General features: G+C 41.2%; 1 protein-coding gene and 1 long non-coding RNA gene across 2 annotated transcripts; both read left to right on the top strand.

Annotated features, from left to right (window-relative positions):
- Positions 1–3173: 3173 nt before the first annotated feature.
- On the top strand, positions 3174–23181 carry LOC131899460 (uncharacterized). The gene is made up of 3 exons (XR_009376089.1): positions 3174–3259; positions 19310–19421; positions 23113–23181. It is a non-coding gene; the product is annotated as an uncharacterized LOC131899460 (long non-coding RNA).
- A 2868-nt stretch (positions 23182–26049) lies between these two features.
- On the top strand, positions 26050–27291 carry Foxr2 (forkhead box R2). The gene has a single exon (XM_059251349.1). The coding sequence runs from the start codon at positions 26360–26362 to the stop codon at positions 27257–27259; it is 900 nt and encodes a 299-aa protein (XP_059107332.1). The 5' UTR covers positions 26050–26359; the 3' UTR covers positions 27260–27291.
- Positions 27292–27371: the final 80 nt, after the last annotated feature.

Genomic DNA, 27371 nt, shown 5'->3' with positions numbered 1-27371 from the left:
TGTTGTGATGGAACACCATGATCAAAAACAACTTGGGAAGAAATGAGTTGGTTTGGCTTACATATCCCGAGTCACAGTTCACCAAGGAAAGCTAAGAGGGGAATTCAAACCAGGAAGGAACCTGGAGGCAGGAGCTGATGCAGAGGCCAGGGAGGGGTGCTGCTTACTGGCTTGTTCCCCATGGCTTGCTCAGCCTGCTTTCTCACAGAACCACCAGCCCAGGGGTGGTACCATCCTCAATGGGCTGCACCCTCCCCATCAATTACTAGTTAAGAAAATGGCCCAAAGGACTGCCTACAGTCTGATCTTATGGAGGCTTTTGATCAATTGAGGTTCCCTCTTCTCAGATGATTCTAGCTTGTGAGAAGTTTACATAAAACTAGCCAGTACCTATGAACTGCCACAATGACCAGCATGCCATGATAATCCTAAGGGTGCAATAACGGCACTTCATATCTTGGCCGTAACCAACACTTCTCGAATTGGACTTAAGTCCCACTCAACATGAGGGAAATCGTGCTTGGTGCTGGAAACCTAGCCAACTACAAGGGTCCAGTGCGGTGATGGATCATAGAGGAGAACCTACAAGTGGCCCTTTTCTAAATCAGCACAATATCGAACTACATTATAAATAAGTATTCTTATATTTACAAGTAAGTGTAGCTCACTCCTTTCAACAAAGAAACTTCTTTTTTTGTAACAGACAGAGACCATTACACAATACTACAACTGATCAAAATGCAGAGTACAAGTGATCCTGTGATGCCCATCCCCAACTAATCCATTTGCAACACAACTCCTGTACCCAAGGCTCAGAGAACATCGCAGAAGAAGGGACTTCAGAGAGATTGTAAGAGCCAGAAGAACAGAATGTCTTCTGCTTTGAGATTATGGCTCCTAGAAATGTCAGGGAATCCGTACCCATGAAGTCTTGACAAAATGGTTGCCTGAAGAAAGCAGGAATAAAGATGGCACCAGTAGACATGCTAACATGGAAGGGAGATGTTTGATGGGAACCCCAGCCCTAGATAAAGAACTGCAAGCAACTGAAGAATGCTGAGGGGGGAGAAATAGTCTCCTCCGAGGAAGAGCACATCAACTGATTATGCAATACCAAATGGCCACCCCTGAAATCATAAACACATTAGTAACATATGTATTGGGCATATAAATGTGTATATATACGTGTATATATATGGATATATATATATATATATTAATACGTATGTGTCTGTGTATAACAACAACTAAAAACAAGAGGCCAGAAGCCGTGAATGTGAGAGAGAGCAAGTGGATATATTGGAGGAGTTGGAGACAGGAAAATAAAGGTGGAAATAATGTAATTATATTTTAATTTCAAGAATTAAAAATTAGGTGGGAAAGGGGACATACAACCAATACCACATAAATAATACCACATAAAGAATGAGACACCAGACAGTGACATGAAAGAAACTAATAATTAAAACAACACACACTACCAAACATAAATAAGAAACAGAAAATCCGAATATATTAAAAACAAATGATAAGATTGCTTCTGTAATCAAAAACCTCCTCAAAACCCAGAATCAGGCGGCTTCATAGATAACGTGGTCGCCTACAAAGACCTGAAAAATGATAAACACCAGTGGACATGCCAACATGGATGGCGGAAATTTCACAACCCCATTCCTAGAAGAGCAGCTATAGGCAATCAATAGCTGCTAAGAGGAGAAAAATCTTCTCTAAGGAAGGGGCCACTGAAGGGGTCAGCCAAAATACATATACTTAGGAGCAACACTAAAGTGGAGAGAGAGGGACAGGGAGAGAAAGGGGGAGGGGAGAGGAGGGGAGGAGGAAGCAGGAAAGACTGACTCACTCTCAGGCCAGCCTGGGCTACATAACAAGACAGTCTCAAAATAATGAGAATCAATAAAGTTACAGGATAAAAAAATCAATATGCAAATTGTAGTCTTATATTTGTATTTGTTAATGATGAACTAACTAAAAAGAAAATCGAGAAATCAAATCCATTATGATATCAAAAAATAAAACTACTTATAAATAAACCTAACAAAGAACATAAGGAACTCATCTTATATACAGTTTATGTTTGTCTGTAGCAGGATCCTTTGTAAGGAGCAGTTTCTGTATTCACCCAGTATGCACCTATGCTTCCTGTATACCACAGGCTGACTCAATTGTGTACTTTCTCTCTCTCTCTCTCTCTCTCTCTCTCTCTCTCTCTCTCTCTCTCTCTCTCTCTCTCTCTCCCCATCCCTCCCTCCCTCCCTCCCTCCTCCCTCCCTTCCCTCTCTCCCCTCCCTCCCTCCCTCCTTCCTTCCCTCTCTCCCTCCGTCCCTCCCTCCCTCCGTCTCTCTCTCTCTCTCTGTCTCTGTCTCTCTCTCTCTCTCTCTCTCTCTCTCTCTCTCTCTCTCTCTCTCTCTCTCTGTCTCTCTCTCTGTCTCTCTCTCTCTGTCTCTCTCTCTCTCTGTCTCTCTGTCTCTCTCTCTCTCTCTCTCTCTCTCTTCTTCTTTTTGTCTTTCAAGACAGAGTTTCTGTTCTGGATCTCGCTCTGTAGACCAGGCTGACCTCGAATTCACAGAGATCTGCAAAAATATGTAAACCAATGAAACAGATAAATGAAAGAGAGCCAAGAAATTAGTCTACACGTTTGTCTGTTTGTTTATGTATTTATTTGTTTGTTTTTCGAGACAGGGTTTCTCTGTGTAGCTTTGCGCCTTTCCTGGAACTCACTTGGTAGCCCAGGCTGGCCTCGAACTCACAGAGATCCGCCTGCCTCTGCCTCCCGAGTGCTGGGATTAAAGGCGTGCGCCACCACCTGGCTAGGAGGTCTTTCTTTAGGCTCGCCATAGCGGCAGCGAAGCTACTCGCCACAACGGCGAAGCGGCTGCCACAGAGGTGAAGCTACTCGCCACAGCTCCTCCTCATAAAAGGCTCTGGACAGCAGCACTCTTGGCATATGGGTCCGCCACGCCACAGACGGATTTACAGTTGACGAAACCACACAAAGGTCCATTTCCTTTCTATTGACAGGTTTAAAATTAGCCCCGCCTCCATGACATTTTCATCCATAGGCCAATTCTAGTGCTTACATCAGCAACGTCGTCCTATAGGAAAGCCGGTTGAGACCCACTTCTGGAACGTTCGGTTGGGTTTCGCCAGGGCTGGCAAGGGCTGGCAATGAAAGGTTTTCCCGCTAGTTCCAGTGGTCTGTGAAGCTCTGCAACATTAGAGTCATTTGTCTTCAATATAGGTAGGCTTTTGGTGATAATTTCACATACCCGTGGCCTCCTGTCGGTATTAGTACCCTCTAGGAGTTTTCCCGAACTTTCCAAAGTTCCTTTTTAGTCAACTCTTCTGGACGGTATTCAGTATAACTACAAATATTATATTTCTAAAAGCTGCATAATATTCTGTAATGTGATTTTGCTGTTTTTTTCACCGGTTTCTATACAGACAGATATTGAGCCATTTTTTTTTTTTCCGTATTCCAATGTGTTGGTAAAAATGGCAGTGTTCTTATGCTAGTCACTCATCTGTCAGCTGATATGTTAGTGGTTTTTTGGTTTTTTTTTTGGCTTCAACTAATGTCTCGTGTGTGTGTGTGTGTGTGTGCGTGTGTGTGTGTGTATTTAATACTGTTACTTTTTTAGGATGCCCATCTAGAAGCAAAAAATTGGTGAATCTTTTTTTTTTTGGTTTTTCGAGACAAGATTTCTCCGTGTAGTTTTGGTTCCTGTCCTGAATCTCGCTCTGTAGACCAGCTGTCCTCGAACTCACAGAGATCCGTCTGACTCTGCCTCCCAAGTGCTGGGATTATAGGTGTGCGTCACCGCTGCACGGCAATTGGTGAATCTTAAGGTACACGGATTATAATTTTTTGGTTTTTGTATATTTATTATTTATAGGGGAACATGTGGTGGTCAGAGGACAACTTCCAGGAGTTAGTTCTTTCCTTCACCATTAGGTGCCAGGGATGGAACACACACACACACACACACACACACACACACACCACACACACACACGGTACCAGGCTTAGTGACAAGCACCTTTAGATCTTGCTGGCCCCATATTATAATTTTTAATAAGTCATCTGGTTGAGTCAGTTTACCCTCCCACAGGTAGATGAGAATTTCCCTTCTTGTCAAAACTTGATGTTATTTCCTTATTTTTTTTTTTTTTAACCGAGATAGAGTTTCTTTGTGTAACAGCCCTGGCTGTCCGGGAACTCGCTCTGTAAACCAGACTGGCCTCAAACTCACAGAAATCCATGCGCCTCTGGCTGCCGAGCACTGGGATTAAAGGCATATGCCACCACCACCCGGCATATTTCCTTATTTTTGATTTGCCAAAGTAAGTGTGTGAAATGGTATAATGATAATTTCTCAAGGTTACAGCCTCAGTTGGAACTCCATGTGTATTCCTCTTTAATTCTATTTTCCCTGTTTGCAGGAATTAAAATTCTTACTGCATATTTTTAAATTTGAATATTTAAGATACTGTTGTTTTGCAGCGTTTCTAATTTCATTTAGATGAATGCATAACATCTATATTGATCTGCAAATTTTATTGTTTAAAATAATACCTTTTGCCGGGTGGTGGTGGCACACACCTTTATTCCCAGGGCTTGGGAGGCAGAGGCAGGCAGATCTCTGTAAGTTCGAGGACAACCTGGTCTACAGAGAGAGTTCCAGGATAGCAGGGCTACACAGAGAAATTTTGTCTCGGAAAAAAAAACAAAACAACAACACCCCCCCCCAAAAAAAAAATCCCATCTTTTGAAGTTAACCCATACCAAAATGTATATCTTTTGCAAACTCTAGCAGAGTAGTCCCATTATAGTATTTATATTTAAATATACATAGCCTTTTGTTCACAGTGAATATCAGGTTGCTTACTTACTTTTTTGTTTATTTTTCTTTTCTTTTTTATTATTTTATTTATGTATTTGTTTATTTATTTATTTATTTATTTATTTATTTATTTATTTATTTATTTATTTATTTATTGGTTTTTCAAGACAGGATTTCTCTGTGTAGCTTTGTGCCTTTCCTGTAACTTGCTCTGTAGCCCAGGTTGGCCTAGAACTCACAGAGATCTGCCTGCCTCTGCCTCTGCCTCCCGAGTGCTGGGATTAGAGGCGTGCGCCACCACCGCCCGGCTGTTTGTTTATTTTTTAAGACAGCATTTCTCTGTGTAGCCCTGTCTGTCCTGGAACTTCCTTTGCAGCCCAGGCCGGCCTCAAACTCACAGAGATCTGCCTGCCGAGTGCTGGGACTAAAGGAAAGTACCACCACTGCCTGGCTGCTTTTTTTAGTCTTACTTATCCTCTGACTACCAAATGGGTTCCAGACAAGCTTCTTTCAAAATTTGGTTCACATCAATGTTCTGCTTTTACAACTTTTCCAGGAGTCTGTCTCATCTAATCCAAATTAAGTCTCTTTCATTTGTTTCTCTTTAATACAGGTTATGTTTGGGAATACACGTGTACACACACACACACACACACACACACACACACACACGCACACAAACACACACACACAAGAATGTAGCAACAATTAAAAGAAAGAGAGGCCATGAATTTGAAAGAGAGCAAGAAGGGATGTATGGAAGGTTTTGGAGGGAGGAAAGGGAAGGGGAAATGATGTGATTATATTATACTCTCAAAAATAAAAGAAAGAATGGGAGGGGACAGGTTAGTAGGTGCAGAAATCAATTGACAAATAATAACCTATGTAAAACATAATACCTGAAGGTGAATGTGTGTGAAAAGTATGGAGTAATTTCTCATATATATACATACTTAAAACTACAATTTTTAGGTTCTACCCTTAGTTACTTTCAAAATGACTGCCTGTATGATGTATGATGTCACCTTTTTGTGGTTGTTTAGCTTGAGCATCTTTGAATAATAGCGAGGTCTCTAGTGATTTTGTTACTTGGGCCTTTGTTTTTTTTTCCCCCCTGCAAATAGAGCTCTGTATGTGGTTTGCCAGCTCTGCTAAGTTGCTTGATCTTTTCTTATTGATAAGTCTGAGTCCCTTATTCAGTCTCAAGTTCCTTGTGTGTTCCTAAGTCCCTAAGGCATTCCTGAACTCCTTAGGTTGTCCTGCCTGTGATTCCCCTAAATCTTCAAGTATTTAGTAGCTCATTTCTACCCTTCATTTACATTGTTGTAATGTCTGCAAGGACACATGATTTTTTTAAATTTTACGCAATCAAACTTTTGTCTGTTCCTAAGAAGTCCTTCTCCAAGGACATAATGCATCTGTTTCTCGGTATTTTAAGAAGAATTCTAGCTTTGATTTTTTTTACACCTGTGTCTTTATTAATTAACCAGTATTTACTGAGGCTCCACATTTTTTGGCAGTAGGAATATCTAATTGAAACAGATAAATATCAGTCCTCATTGACCTTATTGTCTAATGGCCTTAGATAACAAATAATAGTTTTATAGCACGCTAGGGAATGAGTGCTAAGGAGACAGAGTGCTGATAACAGGGCTTATTTGTGGACTCACGTTCTTTGTCTTTCCTCATTAGTAACACGGCTTAGTTGTAGTCTAGATATATAACAAGTCTTGGTCACTGGCACGACAAATCCCTTTACTGTGCTTTCTTTCTGTAACTTTAAGCATTTCCTTTTCCCTACACTATTGGGATTAACTTTAAAAGGATTTCTCTCTATAATCTTGAAGTTTTATTGACATATTGAATTTTTGGAATGTAATGCAAAAACCTAGAAATTTTTTCAATACTGAGCTTTGATAGATATAGATATATATAGATATATAGATATATAGATATGCATAGTACATAGCTCGTCATTATTATAGGCAACTTTTATGTTTTTTGATACTTTTTTTTCTGTTTCCTGTCTTTTTGGTAGGAGGCATCATTGATATTAAATGTGCTTTGGTTTTCAAAGCAATTGCTCATTTATAACTATAAATTCCTTCTGAATACCACTTTATTGTATCTCAAAAATTTTGAAATACCATGTTTTATTTTTGGACCTAGAATATGTTGTGATTTTCATTCTGAATTTTTTCACTAATGAGAATTTTATTCTTAAATTGGTTTTAATCATATATTTTTATCATGTATAAAATATATGTATTAATGACTTTTTAAATTTTTTTGGGTTTTTCGAGACAGGGTTTCTCTGTGTAGCTTTGTGCCTTTCCTGGAACTCACTTTGTAGACCAGGCTGGCCTCGAACTCACAGAGATCTGCCTGCCTCTGCCTCCTGAGTGCTGGGATTAAAGGCGTGTACCACTACTGCCCGGCTGTATTAATGACTTTTAAGGTGATATTTCAACACACACACACACACACACACACACACACACACACACACATATATATATATATATATCATGAGCTAATTGAATACAGTCTTGTTTTCCTTTTTTTTTTTTTTTTTTTTTTTTTTTTTTTTTTTTTTTTTTTTTTTTTTTTTTTTTTTTTTCGAGACAGGGTTTCTCTGTGTAGCTTTGCGCCTTTCCTGGGACTCACTTGGTAGCCCAGGCTGGCCTCGAACTCACAGAGATCCGCCTGGCTCTGCCTCCCAAGTGCTGGGATTAAAGGCGTGCGCCACCACCGCCCAGCTGAATACAGTCTTGTTTTAGCCACTCACTGTCCCCAACATTTCACAACCTTAGGCTGTCCCCACTTTACATTTAGGTAAATAATTTTGGCTTCCACATTTGAAAGGAGCCACATGACACTTACATTTCTTCATGGACTTAACATGAGAGCCTCCGGTTCCCAGTCATTTTAATGAGAAGACTTTGAAGATTCCAAGCATGTTTTTTGCTTTGTTACGATGGCATTTTATGGCTTTTTCCAGTGTCAGCAGTGAAGCATCCGTATGTTGCAGATTGTGCAACATTTTTAAACTTCCCCTGTGTTTATGGCAAATTTTTGTAAATTCTTAACAATTTATGAAATTCTTATTTTCTGTTTCTCGTCACTCTTTTCAATTGTATTCTTCAAAGCTTCCCATTATTATTTGTCTTCCCCTGTACAGTAGAGGGGGTTTTAATTTTGTCTCATTTGTGCAAATGTCTTCTTGCAATTCTGTCAGTTTTGCTTCATACATTTTAACCTAGTTTTTACATGCATTCAAGTCCATAGCTTATTGTTTTCTTTATTATTATGTAGTACTCCTTTTTAATGCAAACATACTCTTATTTTTATTTATGTGTACTTGTGTGTGCCTGCATGAGTTTCTGTGTACCCTGTTCATGCCAGGTGCCTGTGGAGGCCAGAAAATGTTGTATCCTCTAGAACCACAGTTGTGAGCTGCCTGATGTAGGTGCTAGGAACTGAGCCCAAGTCCTCTGGAAGAGCAGTAAGCAAGTACTCTTAATTGCTGATCCATCTCTTCAGCCCTAGAACATCCTTTTTATTATTGATATGGTTTACTTCTTATTGTATTTCCCTGATAATATTGCTACACGCCCTATTTCTGTTTTGGTAAAGCTTTTTTCTTTTTTGGTTTTTCAAGATAGAGTCTTTCTATGTAGTTCTGGCTGTCCTAGAACTTGCTCTGTAGACCAGCCTGGCCTCAAACCGACAGAGATCTTGCCTGCCTCTGCCTGGCGTTAAAGATGTGTGCTACCACCGCCTGGCTGGTATAGCTTTTTATTTTTTATTTTTTTCATTAATTGCTGTTACCTACATATGTGTATTTTTTAAAGCTAGGACATGATAAAGATACCTAATAATGACCTCTAGCCTCTGAGCACATACACAAACACATGCCTATAAAAACTAAATATCTTTTAAATAGATTAATGCTTTGCTGTTCTTTAAGCTTTAATAGTCTATAACTTGATTTCAAAAATCTTTTTAGGTGTAGTTGTGGTCTCTGCTGTGGCCTAGGGTTAGATGCGCAGACTCTGTGGCAGTTTCAGAGCCCCTGCTTTTGGTCTTCTTGTGGGGCAGTGACCTGCCTGACCCTGGACCCAGCTTGCAGCCTGCACCAGCCTGGCCAGGGACTCTGGACCTGGTGTGAGGCCTGCACTGTAAGCCTCAGCAGGAGGAGCAGACTGATGGTGCCACTTGCCTGCAGCTTGGCACCACAGATCCCACTGGTTCTAAGTTTGCCATAGATAGGCTGGTCTCACTTCTGAGGCAAGAACATGTTAGACAGGTTTGTGTGATCAGGGTTCCTCCAGATGCAGACTACTTTGTAATTGGTAGTGAGACTGCCACCTAATGCTTACAAGCCATAACCTACTACATTGTGAAGATGTCCAAACTCCTGAAATACAGAAATGATCCACAAGACAGAATGTCAAGATAGAAAGGAGACACACCAATGACTGGCTGGCTGTGGGTGGACTTTGGCAGTATGGCATGATCCATTTGATGCTTCTAGAAATCTACAAATTAGAAAAATTACCAACTGGGCAGCGATGGTGGTGCATGCCTTTAGCCTTTAATCCCAGCATACAGGAAGCAGAGGGGGGCGGATCTCTGAGTTTGAGGTCAGCCTGATCTACAGCGGGAGTTCCAGGACAGCCAGGGCTACACAGAGAAACTGTGTCTCAAGAATCAAACAAACAAAAAATCAAAAAAAAAAAAAAAAAAAAAGAAGGAAAGACCAAAAAGAAAAAGAAAAATTACAGACTCTATGTTCTTTTGATGACAGTTCAGATAGCAGCTGAGCTGGGACATTACCTGAAGGCTTCATTCTTGCAGCAGAAGCTGGCACTCCATCCCTGACTCCAGTGGAGTTCAAATGAGAATAAAACAAAGTGAATGTCTTTCATCCCTTAGATGTGACCTAGCCGGCTAGAAATGTAGGTCCTAGTCCCCACAGCTCGGTTGCTACAAGTCTTGTGGATTCCATGGACACCCCTGGTAGCTGCTGTGTAGAGACTGTGAGTAAATCAGCTGACAGACTAAGAGCTAGTAATTCAGTCCCAATGTTTCAGCATATTGTCTTTACTCTGCAGATCCTAGCAGGATTATCTCGGGTAGCCTTGACTTCATGATTAACTCAAACACTCTGCTCAGATTATTTAGTTTAAATGCAAATCTTATTTGCCATGGGATAGCTGAAGCTTGAAAAACAGCAGAAAACCCCCACCCACATCAGGCCCCTGCAGCCCCCGCCCCATCCTGTTTTTCCAAGGTGACTGAGAGAGGTAGTAGTAAGTGACAGGACATTTCCTAGGTTAGGATCTCTATAACCCTTCCAGAATATTCCAAGTGCTAAAAGAAAGTAGAATTTTAGGGGAAACCATGAAAAACTGTAGTCTTGGTTCTTATTAAATAGCACAATCAAGGTTCACATTAACGTACTAGGAACTGAGAAGAAATCTTAGCAGTAGGTTGGTTTGCTGTCTGGGTAATATATACATTCACAGAAAAAGAAGAGAGAGATTGTTGCCGGGCGGTGGTGGTGCACGCCTTTAATCACAGCACTTGGGAGGCAGAGCCAGGCGGATCTCTGTGAGTTCGAGGCCAGCCTGGACTACAGAGTGAGTTCCAGGAAAAGGCGCAAAGCTACACAGAGAAACCCTGTCTCGAAAAACCAAAAAAAAAAAAAAAAAAAAAAAGAGAGAGAACAAACAAAACCCTCGAGAACACTCATCAGAAAACACAGAAGCTGTGGACAATGATGAAAAAAAAACAACTTTATTCTGTGTCAAGGAATCTGGAAGATGGAGTTGCATTTGGGGCCCATTATAGACTAGAAATGATGCCTATGTTGGCAATGCAAAATTCAGTCAGAGTTCATCTTAGTACTAGATACTTTAAACTCTCAGTGCTCAAGTGAAAGGAAAACATGATTTGCCACACTAACAAGCCAAATGTGAAACAGAAGAATTGAAACCAGCAGATAGAAATGCAGCAGCTGCCTGTGAAAAGCTCTGACTTAAGCACACACAGCCCGGAATTCCAAGCAGTTCATCGTTTGTTTGTTTTTTTAAGAAATTTAAATTCATTGTATGAAAAACTATGAGTGCTAGATGAATTGAGTTGTTTAAAAGGGCACTTTTTGGCTAAAACTACAAAACAAACTGATTTTATGGCAATATTTAGAAAAAGATCTTTTGATAACCTTGTCTTTACTCAGTGGGGTTAATTTGTTTTGGATTATTTTATTGATAAATTTTTCATTTATATTATCTTATTAGTTTTCTGGGGGTTTTTTGGTTTTTTTTTTTCAGAGTTAGAATGGGCTTTATTAGAGATAAGAGGGGATAGGACAGGAGAAGCCAGGCCTGGCAGAGAGGAAGCAGAAAGAGAGGGGCGCAGAGAGAGAGAGAGAGAGACAGACAGAGAGACAGAGAGACAGAGACCGAGAGAGCCTATTCGTTTTCTGTTTAACATCTTCTTTCTTGGCTTATAAGTTACCCTCTCCTGCTTTGGATGTTATAAATGTTATAAATGGCATTTATATCCTTATTATTTTGAATTTATATAGAGATAGATAAATAAATAGATACCGAACGGTAAACATTTCTATCGAAGCCTTCAGTAATTCTGTCCTCTTAACTATGGCAGAGTCCTCAGTATGCTTGACCCACCTATTTAATGAAGGATTTTCAATAGTTTTGTAATTTTCCACTTTGAACACAAAATATAAAACACAACTTTTTAGTTGTTTCTTTTCATCTGTTTTCTTTGTCTACATTTCCTTATAGTTAAAAATTATTGTGTATCTTTGCATGTAGTGGTAATTTCTAAGAAACACTTGACTAATTCAAAAGTACAAAGATCTAAGTTATTTTATTTTAATATTTAAAATATTTCTAGCATCCACTGTTACCTGCACCAGTCTAATTGATGGTCCTTTAATAGAAAGGCATTTTAACCCTCAACTGGTTCTTAAGATTATTTTTATTGTTTGTTGTTATTACTGTATAATTCTTTTTACATAAGACGCAAGTCATCTATAGCAATAAAAGCTAGAAATGAACTGCAAGAATCAGTGAACACAAACTACAAAGAAGATAAGAAAATCCTCTATGGTTAGATGTTCTAAAAGTTATTCTGGATGGCATTTACATATATGTATGCATTTGTCTAATCGTCCAAACTCAATATGTCCATTCCATGCATTATCGATATTATTTCTCATTTTAAATGTGTGAAGTGGTGATACTGCTTGTACAGTAGAGTCAAGTGTTCAAGCAGCTTACTGCAGAAAGGTCTCGGTGGAGTCCCTATGAACTATTGGGAAAATTCTTCAAAGGAAAGACGAGTTGGTATCTGCATGTTCTTCAAGTTACACAGCCAGTCTGCATCAAACATCACTACACTGTCAAATAAACCGGTGGCTTTCTGCCTGTGCTCTGGCTTTATCAATTAAAGTCTTAACATAATTAATTAGTCTGCTTCTGCCACAGCCTCAGCATCGCTACCTACTGTTGTTTCGCTGCTTCAGAAGAATAGGGTTAATTGCTGTCTCTTTAATTAGGTACATTCCACTGAAGTCCGGATTCCAGTGGCAGCGTAAAACAACATTTGTTCATCATTGTGATGGAGTTCATTCTAAACAATCCTGTAAACACTGGGGAAGATTATTTTAGATAAAGAACATGTCAGGAGTGGAATGTGTCTGATGGGGGGGCCAACATACCCCCATCAGCCCTTCCTGATGTTTCTTTCTTTTCTGCTGTGAAGTCTTTTTTCACTGTGTCTAGGAGTAAGTTGATGTTTTATGCTGCTCATTTAAATATGAAATTGTGTGTCGTTATTTAAATCTAGAGAATTATCAGTAATTTCTTTTCAGTTATTCATTCTTCATTCTTCACCTTATACTCCTCTGAAGATCCTAGGAGATGAATGTTACATAATCTCGGCATAGCCTCCATTTCTCTTGACTGTGCTTTGATATTGTTATGATTCCTACTATATGTTGACGGAGGCCATGAGTACTGGTATTTCCAGTTCAGTGATCTCTTCTTTGACCATGACATTTTCATTTACCAATTGAAAAAATGTTACATGTATTGTATGTGCATGTGCACATGCATGTACTATATTGTACATATGGAGGTCAGAATATAACTCCTTCAGATATTCCCTGGGAACTGAAGGCCACTCATTCGAGGGAGGCAGGTAGGCTAAATTCAGATCTTCATCTCTCCCTGTGCTCCTCCAAATCCAACCCTCCAGTCCCGGCCACTCAGCAGAACACCTGCTGCAGCCTCCCTTCCCCCTTTACCCCCATCTCCAGTCTATCATACAAATCTTCCCCTGCTAACCTCCCTCCCCTCAATCAATGCTTATCCCAGCCCCCAACTCCAACAGACACTCCCTGGACACACACAGGCCACTCCTGCCAGGGAAGCGGGTAGGCTAACTGCAGATCTTCACCTCTCTCCACTCTCCTCCAAATCCAATCCCCCAGTCTCATCACTAGCTCTGCAGCAGACCACCTGCTGAGGCCTCCCTTCCCTTCCCTGCCCCCATCTCCATTGGATGACACAATGGCCACCTCCTAATCTCCCTCCCCCGCTCATTGCTTTATCGCAGACCCCAACTCGAGCAAGCATTCCCTGGGAACCCGAAGGCCACCCCAGCCAGAGAAGCAGGTAGGCTGACTGCAGATTTCCACCTCTCCCTCTGCTCTTCCAAATCCAACCCCCCAGTCTCATCCGCAGCTCTGGAGCAGACCACCTGCTGCGGCCTCCTTTTCTCCCCCACCCCCATCTCCAGTGGATCCCACAGATCTTCCCCTCCTGTTCTCTCTCTCTCTCCCTACTCATTGCTTGATCCCAGCATCCAATTCCAGCAGGCACTCGCTGGGACCCCACAGCCACTCCTGCCCGAGAAACAGGTAGACTGACTGCAGATCTTCACCTCTTTCTCTGCTCCTCCAAGTCCAATCCCCCAAACTCATTCCCAGCTCTGCAGGAGAACACCTGCTGCAGCCTCCCTTCCCCCTCTACCCCCATCTCCAGTGATCACACAGATCCGTCCCCTGCTACTCTCTCTCCCTCCCTTCATTGCTTTGTCCCAGTCCCCAACACCTGCAGGTACTCCCTGGGAGCCTACAGGTCACTCTGAGCAGGGGAGCAAGTGTGCCAACTGCAGATCTTCTCCTTTCCCTCCATTCCTCTAAGTCCGTCCCCCAGGCACATCCCCAGCTCTATAGCAGGCCCTTTGTTGTGAACTCTCCTCACTCTCTACCCCCATTCCCAGGGAACTAAGCAGATCCTAGAGGAAAACTCGGCTTTTCTCCCTCCTGTGGACCCCCTCACCTTCCCTAGCCCATCTCCATTCCTACATGTCAGCTCCCAATTTCCAGAAACACATTTTAACTGGAAACCTCAGTGGCCAAACCTATCAGGACCCCAGATGAATTTCCACCAAGGTAACAGACAGCCACCACACTCCTCTAAGAAACAGAGAGGAAACAGAAACCAAGGAACAAAACACCCACCCAACAAAGACATGACCAGACATCAGCACCTAGAATTACAATCTTCCCAAACACAGATGCCAAGACACCTGTGTAAAAACACAATCAGTAACAGCCAGGACGATATGTCTCCATTAGAGCCCAGCAACCCCACCACAGCAGGACTGAATATTCCAACAAAGCTGAAGCACAAGAAACAGTCCTTACAGCAGCCCTTATGGATATTATAGTGGTCCTCAAAGAGGAAATGAATAAATTCCTTAAAGAAATCTATGAAAACACAAACAGTGGAAGGAAATGACTAAAACAACAGTTCAAGACCTGAAAGTGGAAAAAGAATCAATAAAGAAAATCCAAACTGAAGAAAATATGGAAATTAAAAATTTAGGAACTCAAACAGGAACCTCAGAGACAAGCCTCACCAACAGAATACAAGAGAGAATCTCAGGCATTGAAGATATAATAAAATAAATGGATAGTTCAATCAAAGAAAATTTAAATCTAAGAAACTCCTGACACAAAACATCCAGGAAATCTGGGACACTATGAAGAGACCAAATCTAAGAATAATAGGAATAGAGGAAAGGGAAGAATCCCAGCTCAAAGGCCCAGAAAAATATTTTCAACAAAATCATAGAATAAAATTTGCCTAACCTAAAGGGAGAGATGCCTATCAAACTGCAAGAAGAATACAGAACACCAAATAGACTGGACCAGAAAAGAAAGTCTCCTTGACATATAATACTCAAAACATTAATTGTAAAAAAAAAAGAAAGAATATTAAAAGCTGCAAGGGGAAAAGACCAAGTAACATATAAAGGCAGAGCTGTTAGAATTACACCTGACTTCTCAATGGAGACTCTAAAAGCCAGATGTCTCAGCTAGAGCAATAAGACAACTGAAGGGGACGGGGGAGGGGACACAAATGGAAAAGAAGAAGTCAAAGTATCTTTATTTGTGGATGATATGATAGTATACATAAGTGACCCTAAAAATTCCATCAGGAAATGACTACAGCTGAAAAACACTATTCAGCAAAGTAGCTGAATACAAAATTAGCTGACGAAAATCAGTAGCCCTCATATATACAAATGACAAACGGACTGAGAAAGAAATCAGGACAACACCACCAATCACAATGGCCTCAAATAATGTAAAAATATCTTGGGGTATTCAAGCGAATGAAAGACTTATACAATAAAAACTTCAAATCATTGAAGAAGGAAATTGAAAAGATATCAGAAGATGGAGAGATGTCTCAAGCTTATGGATCAGTAGGATTAATACAGTAAAACTGGTCATCTTACCAAAAGCAATCTACAGATTGAGTGCAGTCTCCATCAAAATACCAACACCATTCTTCACAAACCTGAAAGGACAATCTTCAGCTTCATATGGAAACAACAACAACAGAACAGGATACTTAAAACAATCCTATACAATAAAAGAACTTCTGGAGGTGTTACCACCCCCAACTTCAAGTTGTACTACAGAGCTATAGGAATAAAAACAACATGGTATTGGCATCAAAAAAAAAAGACATGTTGACCCGTGGAATCGAATTGAAGACCCAGACATAAATCCACATATTCGAATTGAAGACCCAGATATAAATCCACATATCTATGGACACCTAATTTTTTTTTTATAAAGAAGCCAGAAACACACCCTGGAAAAAAAAGCATCTTTAATATGCTTTGTCTTTGGTGCTGGTCAAAATGGATAGCTGCATGTAGAATAATGCAAAAACATTGAAACTTATCACCCTGCACAAAACTCAACTCCAAATGGATCAAAGACCTCAACAAAGAGCTCAAGTTACACTGCACCTGATAGAACAGAAAGTGGGGAACAGCCTTGAACTCATTGGCACAGGAGACAACATCCTGAACAGAACACCATTAGCACAAACAAGTACTAAGATCAACAACTAATAAAAGGGACCTCATGGAACTGAAAAGCTTCTGCACAGCCAAGGACACCATCAGTCAGATAAAGTGGCAGCCTACAGAATGGGAAAGGATTTTTACCAACTACGCATTTGATAGAGGGCCAGTATCTAAATATATAAAGAACTCAAAAAACTAGGTATCCAGAAAACGAATGACCCAGTTTAAAAATGTGGTATAGATCTAAACACAATTCTCAAAAGAAATTCAAGTGGCTGAGAAACAAATAAATGTTCAACATGCTTAGTTATCAGGGAAATACAAATCAAAACTACTTTGAGATTTCATCATATACCCTTTAGAATGGCTAATATCAACAAAACAAGTCAAAGCTCTTAAGACCTGACAAGGATGTGGAATAAGAACACTCCTCCATTGTTGGTGGATGTACAAACTTGTACAGGAAATCAGGGTGGTGGTTCCTCAGGAAGGTGTGAATTGATCTACCTCAAAATCCAGCTATATCACTCTTGGGCATATACCCAGAAGAGACGTCATCCTACCACAAAGACACTTGTTCATCCATGTTCACTGCTGCTCTATTCATAACAGGGAGAAACTGGAAACAACCTAGATGTCCCTCAACAGAAGAATGCATAAAGAAAATGTGGTTTATTTACACAATGAGTTTTACTCAGCCTTTTAAAAAATGACATCATAAAATTAACAGGTAAATGGGTGGAACTACAAAAAAATCATCCTGAGTGAGGATCCCAGACCCAGAAAAAGAAATATGGTATGTATTCACTTATATGCAAATATTAACTGTTAAGTCAATGATAATCAAGCTGCAATCTGTAGAACCACAGAGGTATGTATCAAGTAAAAGACTATAGGGATTAGATGGATCTCATTAGGAAAGGCAAATGGGCTAGTTATGAATGGATGGGGGTGGACTGGAATGGGATCAAGTGGGAAGAGGAAGCAGAGAGAGAGATGAGGGAGAGAATATGGGAAGAGACAACTAAAATTAAGGGCCCTTGTATGGAAACCTAATGCAGTAGATGCTTCCTAAAATATATACGTATATTAAGATGATCTAAATGAAGTAGACAAATAATGGGGGAAATGGAGTCCCAACTGGCCATCTCTTGTCACCAAATGAAGCTTGCCAAGACAATAAGTTGTTGCTCTCCACAAACTGATAGCAAGCCCTCATTGCTGAAGTCGACACCCACATAATTCATTGAACACAGAGAAGTCAAGCTGGTGTATCTACATGGAGCCTTCACCCCTGTGTTCCATCATCTTTGGTACAGGAGAGTACTCTGAGGGCTACCAAACGAGAAATGTAAACACCAAGCCAACCACAAACCCTTTGATCTACAATGGTGTCCTGCCCACAAGATATGCTAGGACAATGGTGGCACAAAGCTCGTGTAGGTGGGGGGAGAGAACTCCTTCAACCTTATGGGTCTTGGGAACTGAACTTGGGTCATCAGACTCGGCATCAGGTACCTTGCCCATTGAACCGTCTCACTGAGCCATTTCTCACATTTTTAATGACTTCCTTCTCATTTATACATGTGTGTGTGTGTGTGTGTGTGTGTGTGTGTGTGTGTGTGTGTGTTCCCTTCTTTATGTGTATTTTATATATCCAATTTTCAAATATTCTAAGTAGATGGCTTTATAGTATCATGGTTTGGGGAATGTATACATTATATAGTTCTTAAGTTTTCTTATTAATAAATTTTGTGTATTTTGTGATGAGTTTTCAGTCTAATTTTAATTGAAACTTGATTTTTCTATTCTTATATACCTTTACTCATTAGTTTATGCACCTTGTGATCATTAATCTTGGTTGTTGACTTTATTGGATTCGGAAGTATCTAAGAGACTAGTAATGTATGCTCGGTATTCCATGAAAGCATTTCCAGAAAAGACTAAGTATTGGGACTTCATCTTTTAGGTGGTACCATCTCATCACATAGGCTTGCAAAAAAACCAAAAACAGAATAAGGTGGGAGAAGGGGAAAGGCAGTGGGGTCCAGGCTCAGGCTCTCACACTCTGTCTCTGTCAGACAGTCAGTGGTGTTCCCCTCAATCACCTTCTTCTCTCCTTCCTGACTTTTGGAATCAGTTTTGAGAGGAACCTTTATAAGTTGGTGATGTGAGCTAGTGAAAATGTAAAACACTGTGACAGAAGTGGTTTCTGAGATCAGGGCGCTTATATAAATAGTCAGTGAAGACTGTTTATGAGGCTTTAGGTAGCAATAAGCACTGTATTGGGAACTACACTAGAAGGCATTCAGTCTGGCAAAGAAGTTATGTGTATTTTATCTTACACCCTAAGACTTTGTGGAAGACTGGGTTAAAAGCCATGGACTAATATGGTAGAGGAAATTTTATGGCATCCCAGCATTGAGCTTTGAAAAAGTTGGACAAACTTGCTATTTGCCTAGAAAAGAGAAGCCTATTGATACTAAGGAAATCGTGGCTGCTTTAAGGATTAGGACCATTAAAATGAATTTAAGGGCCAGGCGGTGATGGCACATGCCTTTAATCCTGGCAATAGGGAGGCAGAGGCAGGTGGAGCTCTGTGAGTTAAAGGCCAGCCTGGTCTACAGAGAGAGATCCAGGACAGGCAACAAAACTACACAGAGAAACCTTGTCTCAAAAAAATTTTTTTTAAAAATTAACTTAAGTACTTTGCATCATGGCAATAGGAAAGATGTCTTGAGGGAATCTGAGAAATTGGCCAGACCCCACCCATTTCCACGTCAAAAATGCAAAGGATTTTTTTTTTTTTTTAGTTCACTGGAAATACTGTTTTGAGGAGAGAATTTGATAGCATAGGGCACACCTATGCAAGTATTCCCAGAGTTCAGCTGCTCAGGTGCAAAGATTTGTTTTGGAGGTTGTTGGGGCCAAAATAAGTCTCTCTCCAAGTTGTTCTGCACATGTGTTCTGTCACAGTGACCAATGCCTAACACATACTCCATTTCTTTCTAAAATAGTTTTGATTGCTCCCTGCTGGCACTCCAGCTTTCAAGTCCACTACTAGATGTGAGGCTGAAGATTCTGAATTACTGCCACACTCTGGATTTCTTCCTGCTTGGTGTTCAAAAGGTCAGTAAGACAATGACCAGTTCTACTCATCCGTTTTGTAAAGTTTCTGATGTAATGAGGTTTTTTTTTTTTTCTTATACTTGTGATTTATTGTCTTGTGTGATATATCTCTTTCTCTGTGTAATTTTATTACTTATATGCTTGAAGCAAACAGGAAGGGCTTACCAAAATATGTGAAATCACTCTGCTAAATTGAACTGGCTACTATATATGTAGACATTTAACATATGTGTGCTGTTGTGAATTGTCCTTTTGAGAATGACAAAAAGCAGATAATGTGCTGTGAAATATGTACTAGACCAAAGAGCCTGACACTGCTCTATGTACTCTCTGTTTTTTTACAAGTCATTTAATGCCTATTATAAAACAAACTCTTGCATTGGACTGTGTGAAATTTGCCCCTGGTGATAGCCATCTAGACAAGCTTTTCATTTGATTTAATTTTGATTTTGTTTCATAGAATCTCCTTTGCTTATCCAGGAAGGTGAGGTAATACCTTTGGAAAAGAATCAGTAAGAGATAAAGGAGTTATTAGCCTTCAGCCTGTCTTATAACCAAAAGGTATTACAAATAAACGAGGACATTACTTCAAGACTTTCAAAGTGTTGGAATAAAATAAATCAAAATTTGTGTCTGAGACTTTTGAACTAATAATGCAGAGTTCAAAGAACCTTCAAAGTTAAACATTAAAATCAATTCTCAAAGAATATCAAGATTTCCTCGTATAGTCGTTAAAATCAGTCCTCCGTATCTTCCAGTATGATTTATGTATGGAACATTCATGATTAGGAGCCTATATTTCAGGCTGGAGAGATGGCTCAGTGGTTGAAAACACATGCTGCTCTTTCAGAGGACCCAAATTCAGTCCCCAGCATCCATATAGAGAGGCTCCCCCAGCATCCATATAGAGAGGCTCCCTCAGCATCCATATAGAGAGGCTCCCCCAGCATCCATATAGAGACGCTCCCCCAGCATCCATATACAGAGGCTCCCCCAGCATCCATATAGAGACGCTCCCCCAGCATCCATATACAGAAGCTCCCCCAGCATCCATATAGAGAGGCTCCCTCAGCATCCATATAGAGAGGCTCCCCCAGCATCCATATAGAGACGCTCCCCCAGCATCCATATACAGAGGCTCCCCCAGCATCCATATACAGAGGCTCCCCCAGCATCCATATACAGAGGCTCCCCCAGCATCCATATACAGAGGCTCCCCCAGCATCCATATAGAGACGCTCCCCCAGCATCCATATACAGAAGCTCCCCCAGCATCCATATACAGAGGCTCCCCCAGCATCCATATACAGAGGCTCCCCCAGCATCCATATAGAGACGCTCCCCCAGCATCCATATACAGAGGCTCCCCCAGCATCCATATAGAGACGCTCCCCCAGCATCCATATACAGAGGCTCCCCCAGCATCCATATACAGAGGCTCCCCCAGCATCCATATACAGAGGCTCCCCCAGCATCCATATACAGAGGCTCCCCCAGCATCCATATAGAGACGCTCCCCCAGCATCCATATACAGAGGCTCCCCCAGCATCCATATACAGAGGCTCCCCCAGCATCCATATAGAGACGCTCCCCAGCATCCATATAGAGACGCTCCCCCAGCATCCATATAGAGAGGCTCCCTCAGCATCCATATAGAGAGGCTCCCCCAGCATCCATATAGAAACGCTCCCCCAGCATCCATATACAGAGGCTCCCCCAGCATCCATATAGAGACGCTCCCCCAGCATCCATATACAGAGGCTCCCCCAGCATCCATATACAGAGGCTCCCCCAGAATCCATATACAGAGGCTCCCCCAGCATCCATATACAGAGGCTCCCCCAGCATCCATATAGAGAGGCTCCCCCAGCATCCATATACAGAGGCTCCCCCAGCATCCATATAGAGAGGCTCCCCCAGCATCCATATACAGAGGCTCCCCCAGCATCCATATAGAGACGCTCCCCCAGCATCCATATAGAGACGATCCCCCAGCATCCATATACAGAGGCTCCCCCAGCATCCATATAGAGACGCTCCCCCAGCATCCATATAGAGACGCTCCCCCAGCATCCATATACAGAGGCTCCCCCAGCATCCGTATACATAGGCTCCCCCAGCATCCATATAGAGACGCTCCCCCAGCATCCATATACAGAGGCTCCCCCAGCATCCATATACATAGGCTCCCCCAGCATCCATATACAGAGGCTCCCCCAGCATCCATATACAGAGGCTCCCCCAGCATCCATATAGAGACGCTCCCCCTGCATCCATATAGAGACGCTCCCCAGCATCCATATAGAGACGCTCCCCCAGCATCCATATAGAGAGGCTCACAACCACCTCCTACTACAGTTCCAGAGGTTCCAACAGCCTCTTCCAGCCTCCTCAGGCACCTACACATGTGCACTTACATGCACACACACACACACACACACACACACACAGAGAGAGAGAGAGAGAGAGAGAGAGAGAGAGAGAGAGAGAGAGAGAGAGAGAGAGAGAGAGAGAGAGTTCAAAATAATAACATAAGTAAGATCTTATATTTATGGAATGTCATGTGTCAAACATTAAAATTAGGCTTTGATATACACTATAAATTAATTAACTTACATTATTTCATTTGATATCAGTGGCTAATTGGGTTAAGTTTCTTCCCTTTTTTTTGTTTTGTTTTTGTTTTTTGTTTTTTTCGAGACTGTGTCTCTCTTTGCACCCTGGCTGTGCTGAACTTGCTCTGTAGACCAGGCTGGCCTCGAACTCACAGCAATCTGCCTGCCTCTGCTTCCCCAGTGCTGGAATAAAGGTGTGTGCCACCACCGCCCGGCAGGCCAAGTTTCTTATTATGTTTGTTTCATAGATGAGGAAACTTAGTATGGCATGCCAGAGATAAGTTGATGAGTAAAATGACAATAGTTTATTCTCAATGCCTACTATAGTTCGTACATGGTTTCAAACATACCTACAGTGTGCTCAAAATGGAATTCTGCTGTGGTTTTTCTTGCATTTATTTATTTATGTGTGTGAGAAGGGGATGTTCAGAGCACACGTATATGTGGAGGTCATAGGACAGCTTTGTAGAGTCAATTCTCTCCTTCCATGATGTGAATCTCAGGGGTCAGACTCACGTCATTGAACATGATGACTAATGTCTTTACCAACTGAGCCATCTCACGGCAGCCCCTAACACTGTCAATTTTGGTACATAGGTATGAACTTCGATCTGATTGCTAGAAAGAGAAACTAATGAAAAGAATAAATTCTTGTACGTGCTCTTTAGTGTCCAGTGGCTTTTGTACACTGAGGGCAACTCATTACTCTTTGTGCTTTGCTTACTACTCAACTTTATTAAATTAAAGTAGCTCATAAACCAGATGTTTAAACCAATTTTAAACCACTTTTTCTTGGCCACCTAAACATTGGTTATCAATTTGATGAACTGAATATCCTAAAATCTATAAAGTATAATTACAAATTCAGTGTGGCTTTTTTGGAAACAAGTTAAACCGCTTGAGTAGCATATTAAGTCTACACAAATACAAGAATTAAAAATACGTCATGTATTTCCCTTTAAGCCTATTACAAGGTACAAAGACAGAGGGGTTAACTTACTGTTCTTTATTCCTGCCCTTGTACTTTTCCTCCTTCGTTTAATGTTATACTTGTTTTATTTTTATGTCTTTTCAGGATTTTACTACACCTGAATTTCATTAACTTTACCCAACTACCTAGAAAACACATCTCAGACTTGCCAAGGTAAAAGAATAAAACTGATTTTCCAGGCTCATAGATATTGAACTGTGTGTGGTGGGTTGGGAACCTTTTCATAACAGCATTTCATTTGTTATCTCTTAGAACTGCCTCTTTGTAACTCGTTTTTATCAAAAGCTGAAGCATTCTTTAATTTATGCATGTTTTGTCATCCCCATTACCCTGACCTCTTTCTGTGTATTCAGTCTTTTAGCATTATTCAGATTAATATATTCATTATTTGCATTTTATTATAATTTGCATACATTTGTAGATAAGGGATTGAATCTTTTTTTGATTATTCTCTTCTTTAAAATATGTTTTCATCTATTGGATTTTTTCTACGTGATTATTATGTGTAGCCATCAGTGTTTATCATTCTTACAAGTTCTTGGTTATGTGTGAATTAGAAACAAGAGTCCCTCTCTGCAAGTGTGTGATTTCTGTGCGAATCAGAGAGAGGCACCTCCTGCCGAATGACACAGCCCCAGAACTTGGGCACCTGGTTTTGTAAACAAAGACTGGACAGACTTCCATGTTCTGTTCTTGGGCACCCTTGAACTTGAACTTTACCCAATCTGTATATTCATACATAGCAGCCATTGATGTGTGCTTGATTTTTCTGAAAGAATTTATGATTAACTCATTGCTTTTCCTATGTTCTTTCCTGCTTGGCCACTGATAGAAACAAGTATATATCTCTATAAAATAAATATTCATGCACTTTGCTATATAAAAGTAACAAATCTTAAATGCCCCGAAGTATTTGTTCTTTTCACAAATTTTGAGTATATCATCATAAACTCAGTCTTTTACTAACTAAAATAGTTTCAATTAATGACAATATTTGCAGTCAAAAGATAAATTTAGTTTTGGAAGCCCCTTGAAGGTGGTTTTCCATTCTTTTAATGCTACCTCTGACATTATTGAAACAATTCAGGAGACTCATAACAGCAAAAGGATTTACTTGGATTTTTTTTTTTTTCATGACCTAAAACATCAGCTATCTCCTTTACCGGTCCTTTGGGTGAGAGGCAATATCAGGGCAGAGGGATGCTTTAGAATATTAAAGGGGCTGGGTGTGGTGGCAGAGACAGGCTAATGAGATGTCCCACTTGCTGCCAAGCCTGATGACCTGAGTTCGAGTGAAGGAGAGAACCAACTCCTACAAATTGTCCTCGGACCTCCATTCCCATGCTCTAGCATGTGCACATGCGCGCTCTTGTCTCGCTGGCGCTCTCTCTAGCGCTCTCTCTCTCTCTCTCTCTCTCTCTCTCTCTCTCTCTCACACACACACACACACACACACACACACACTCACTCACACACACACACACACACATACACACACACATACACACACACACACACACACACACACCTCTGTGCATGCATGCACAAGAATACACAGTAATACACTGGTTTTATTAAACACTCTAAGAATTGGGCTCTATGTTCTTAAAGATGAAAGAGACATTCTGTAACAGTAGAGCCTGCCTTTAAAGAATAATGGACCCCTGAAAACTCAAATGTTGCCATGATGTCTGGAATTGGCACAATCTAAATATTTCAGTTTCTGTCCCATGCTTTCTCCAGGCCAGTGCCTCACTGTGAAAGGGGTCCATTTATATGGAGGTGAAAACAACATTTCTTCAATCTTAAAAGATGAGTAGAGGTCCAGCAAAACAATTCAGTGGATAAAGGTGCTTTCTGTGCAAACTCCATGACTTGAGATCTATCCCCAGAATGAATATAAAGGTGGAAGGAGAGAATCAACTCCACAGTTTTCCTCTGACCTCTCCAGGCACAGTGGCATGAATGTCCCCCCCCCTCTCTCTCTCTCTCTCACACACACACACACACACACACACACACACACACACACTAAAATTTAAAAGATGAGTAGGTATTAGGTAAACCAAGGTACTTGGGCATAGGGCATCATTCTATGCAGAAGTTCTTGATCAAAGGGACATAGGGAAAAGATATGGTGAAAATCCTAGCAGGTTAGTACTTCTGATACATGAATTATGAGGCAATGATGCTAAAATGATAACTATGTTGTAGGATTCTATGTTGTGATACAAAAACAATAGAGATTAGTATAGTGAGTAAATCGCACAGCTAGATAATGGTGAAGCTGGCATTCAAAGCATGTGATTTGCTCTTACAAGTTTTCACTCCACAGAGAAACCCTGTCTCAAAAAAAAAACAAGCAAAAAAAGAAAAGTCATTCTAGATGCTTGTATGAACAATATTTTTGAGCAAATTAGTAGCAGAAAATAGAAAAGCACAGGGAATTAGTGCCCTTTAGTAGTTGCTGTGGTCGTTTGTTGGAACCTTTGTGATATAATCCTGTATAACGGTTTTAGTGAAATCATATACTTTATAGACTTTTTTGAGACCGGCTAAATGGCATCTTCCTGTTTACTAATCTCTATTGTTTTTTCTTCTTGAAAATTTCCTTAGCACGAACCTACATGAAAGGTAAGTTTTCACATGATGTAGCAAACCTTTGATGGTGCAGTATTTAAAGTATAGCTTAGAAGCCATAGCCTAGGAAGACAAGCTGGAGAAGTAGAAGCCAGCTGATTCTCAGAAGAGGACTGAAAATAGCATGAGTGTGAGTCTAACGGGCAGTCTTCTCATAGGTACAATTATATTCTACAACTCAGTTTTGTGCCTACATTATATAGTACATTGAATGAGATCAGCAGGCCATGGGTATTGTGAAAGACTAGGAAAGGGCTATAGATCCAGCTGTCCTATATTTATTTAGGTATACAGTTCCAAATATTCTGTAAATGTCAGTTCCCATATCTGTGACATAGGGTTAATGATATGCACCATGTTATCTTACAGAGCTATCAAAACACCTTTTGTGATCAACAGCGAGAAAACACTTGGAGAAATCGGCAAGCAGTTTTTCCTGCTCAAATGATCTTCTTCTCAGTTACTGTTTTCGGCTGTGTTCCAGAAAGCTGAGGCTTCTCTGAGCCAGACTTCTGATCAGTGAAGTATCGGTGTCCTCGTGCGAGCACTTCCAGCAGCCCCCTACTGATAGAGTGCACTATAGCTGAGACATCTTGCGTTAAATAGTGCCCTACCAAAAAAAGCTTTACAAAGTGCCAGAGAGACTTTTTATCAGTTTGAAAGTTTTTCTTCACCTAGCTCTCTAGTAAAGATGGATGTAAAGCTAAAAGATCGGGACTTCTGGTACAGCCTCCATGGCCAAGTCCCCGGGATGCTGGAGTGGGACATGGGAAATGAATTTTTCCTGCCTTGTACCACAGATCAGTGCTCTTTGGCTGAGCAGAGTCTTGCCAAATACAAAATTCAACTGCTAAAACCACCAGCACAGCCTCAGGAGAGGAAGCCCAATCTTGATGATGATGGCCCTCCCACTGAACCCAGCTTGTGGATGTGGGTGAATCCCAACATTGTGTGCCCCGCCAACATCAAAGAGGCTCCAAATCCCAGTCATAAAGTCCTGCCAAGTGCACCAGGCCCAAAGACTGATGAGCCTGGCTGCCTAGGGACTCAGAGAGTGATGCAGCCCTTGTCTTTTCTCCACACTGAGCGTTGTCAGCAACCAAAGCTGTCCACGTTCTCCAACGACCCTGATTTCATAGAGGAGGAGACTGAGGAACAGGAATGCACATCCTCTAACAAATACAACAGGAAGCCCCACACGCTGTACCCTGAGAGGCAGTCCTGGCCACGCCCTCCTCTCAACTACAGCCATCTAGTTGCTCTAGCATTAAAAAGCAGCCCTTCCTGCGGCCTCAACGTGCAACAGATCTACAATTTTACTCGACAACATTTCCCCTATTTCCGGACAGCACCAGAGGGCTGGAAAAACACCATTCGCCACAATCTCTGCTCCCTGACGTGCTTTGAAAAGGTGCCAGTCCCCCTTGAGGATGATGTGGATGGAAAACCTCGCTCTTTTCTCTGGAAGCTCACTGATGAGGGACACCGCTTCTTTCAGGAGGACACCCGTGTCCTGGCCTATGCTCGAAAGGAGAGCATCAAGCAGTGCATGCGCCAACCAGAGCTGATAGACCTTCTCTTTCATTTTTAATGTTTTCTTCTTTTCTTGTGTGTGTGTGTGTGTGTGTGCGCGCGCGCGCGTGTGTGTGTGGTATGTGCAAGTGTGCGCATGCATGCTTATATGTGTGTGGGCACATGGGTGT

This window comes from Peromyscus eremicus, chromosome X, assembly GCF_949786415.1.
Source record: "Peromyscus eremicus chromosome X, PerEre_H2_v1, whole genome shotgun sequence".
Lineage (NCBI taxonomy): Eukaryota > Metazoa > Chordata > Mammalia > Rodentia > Cricetidae > Peromyscus > Peromyscus eremicus.
Note: the sequence above shows the minus strand (reverse complement) of the source record. Positions and strands in the feature narration are given on the sequence as shown.

Excerpts from the sequence above, each read along its gene's own strand:
- Foxr2 (XM_059251349.1), top strand. The coding sequence starts at position 26,360 with ATGGATGTAAAGCTAAAAGATCGGGACTTCTGGTACAGCCTCCATGGC.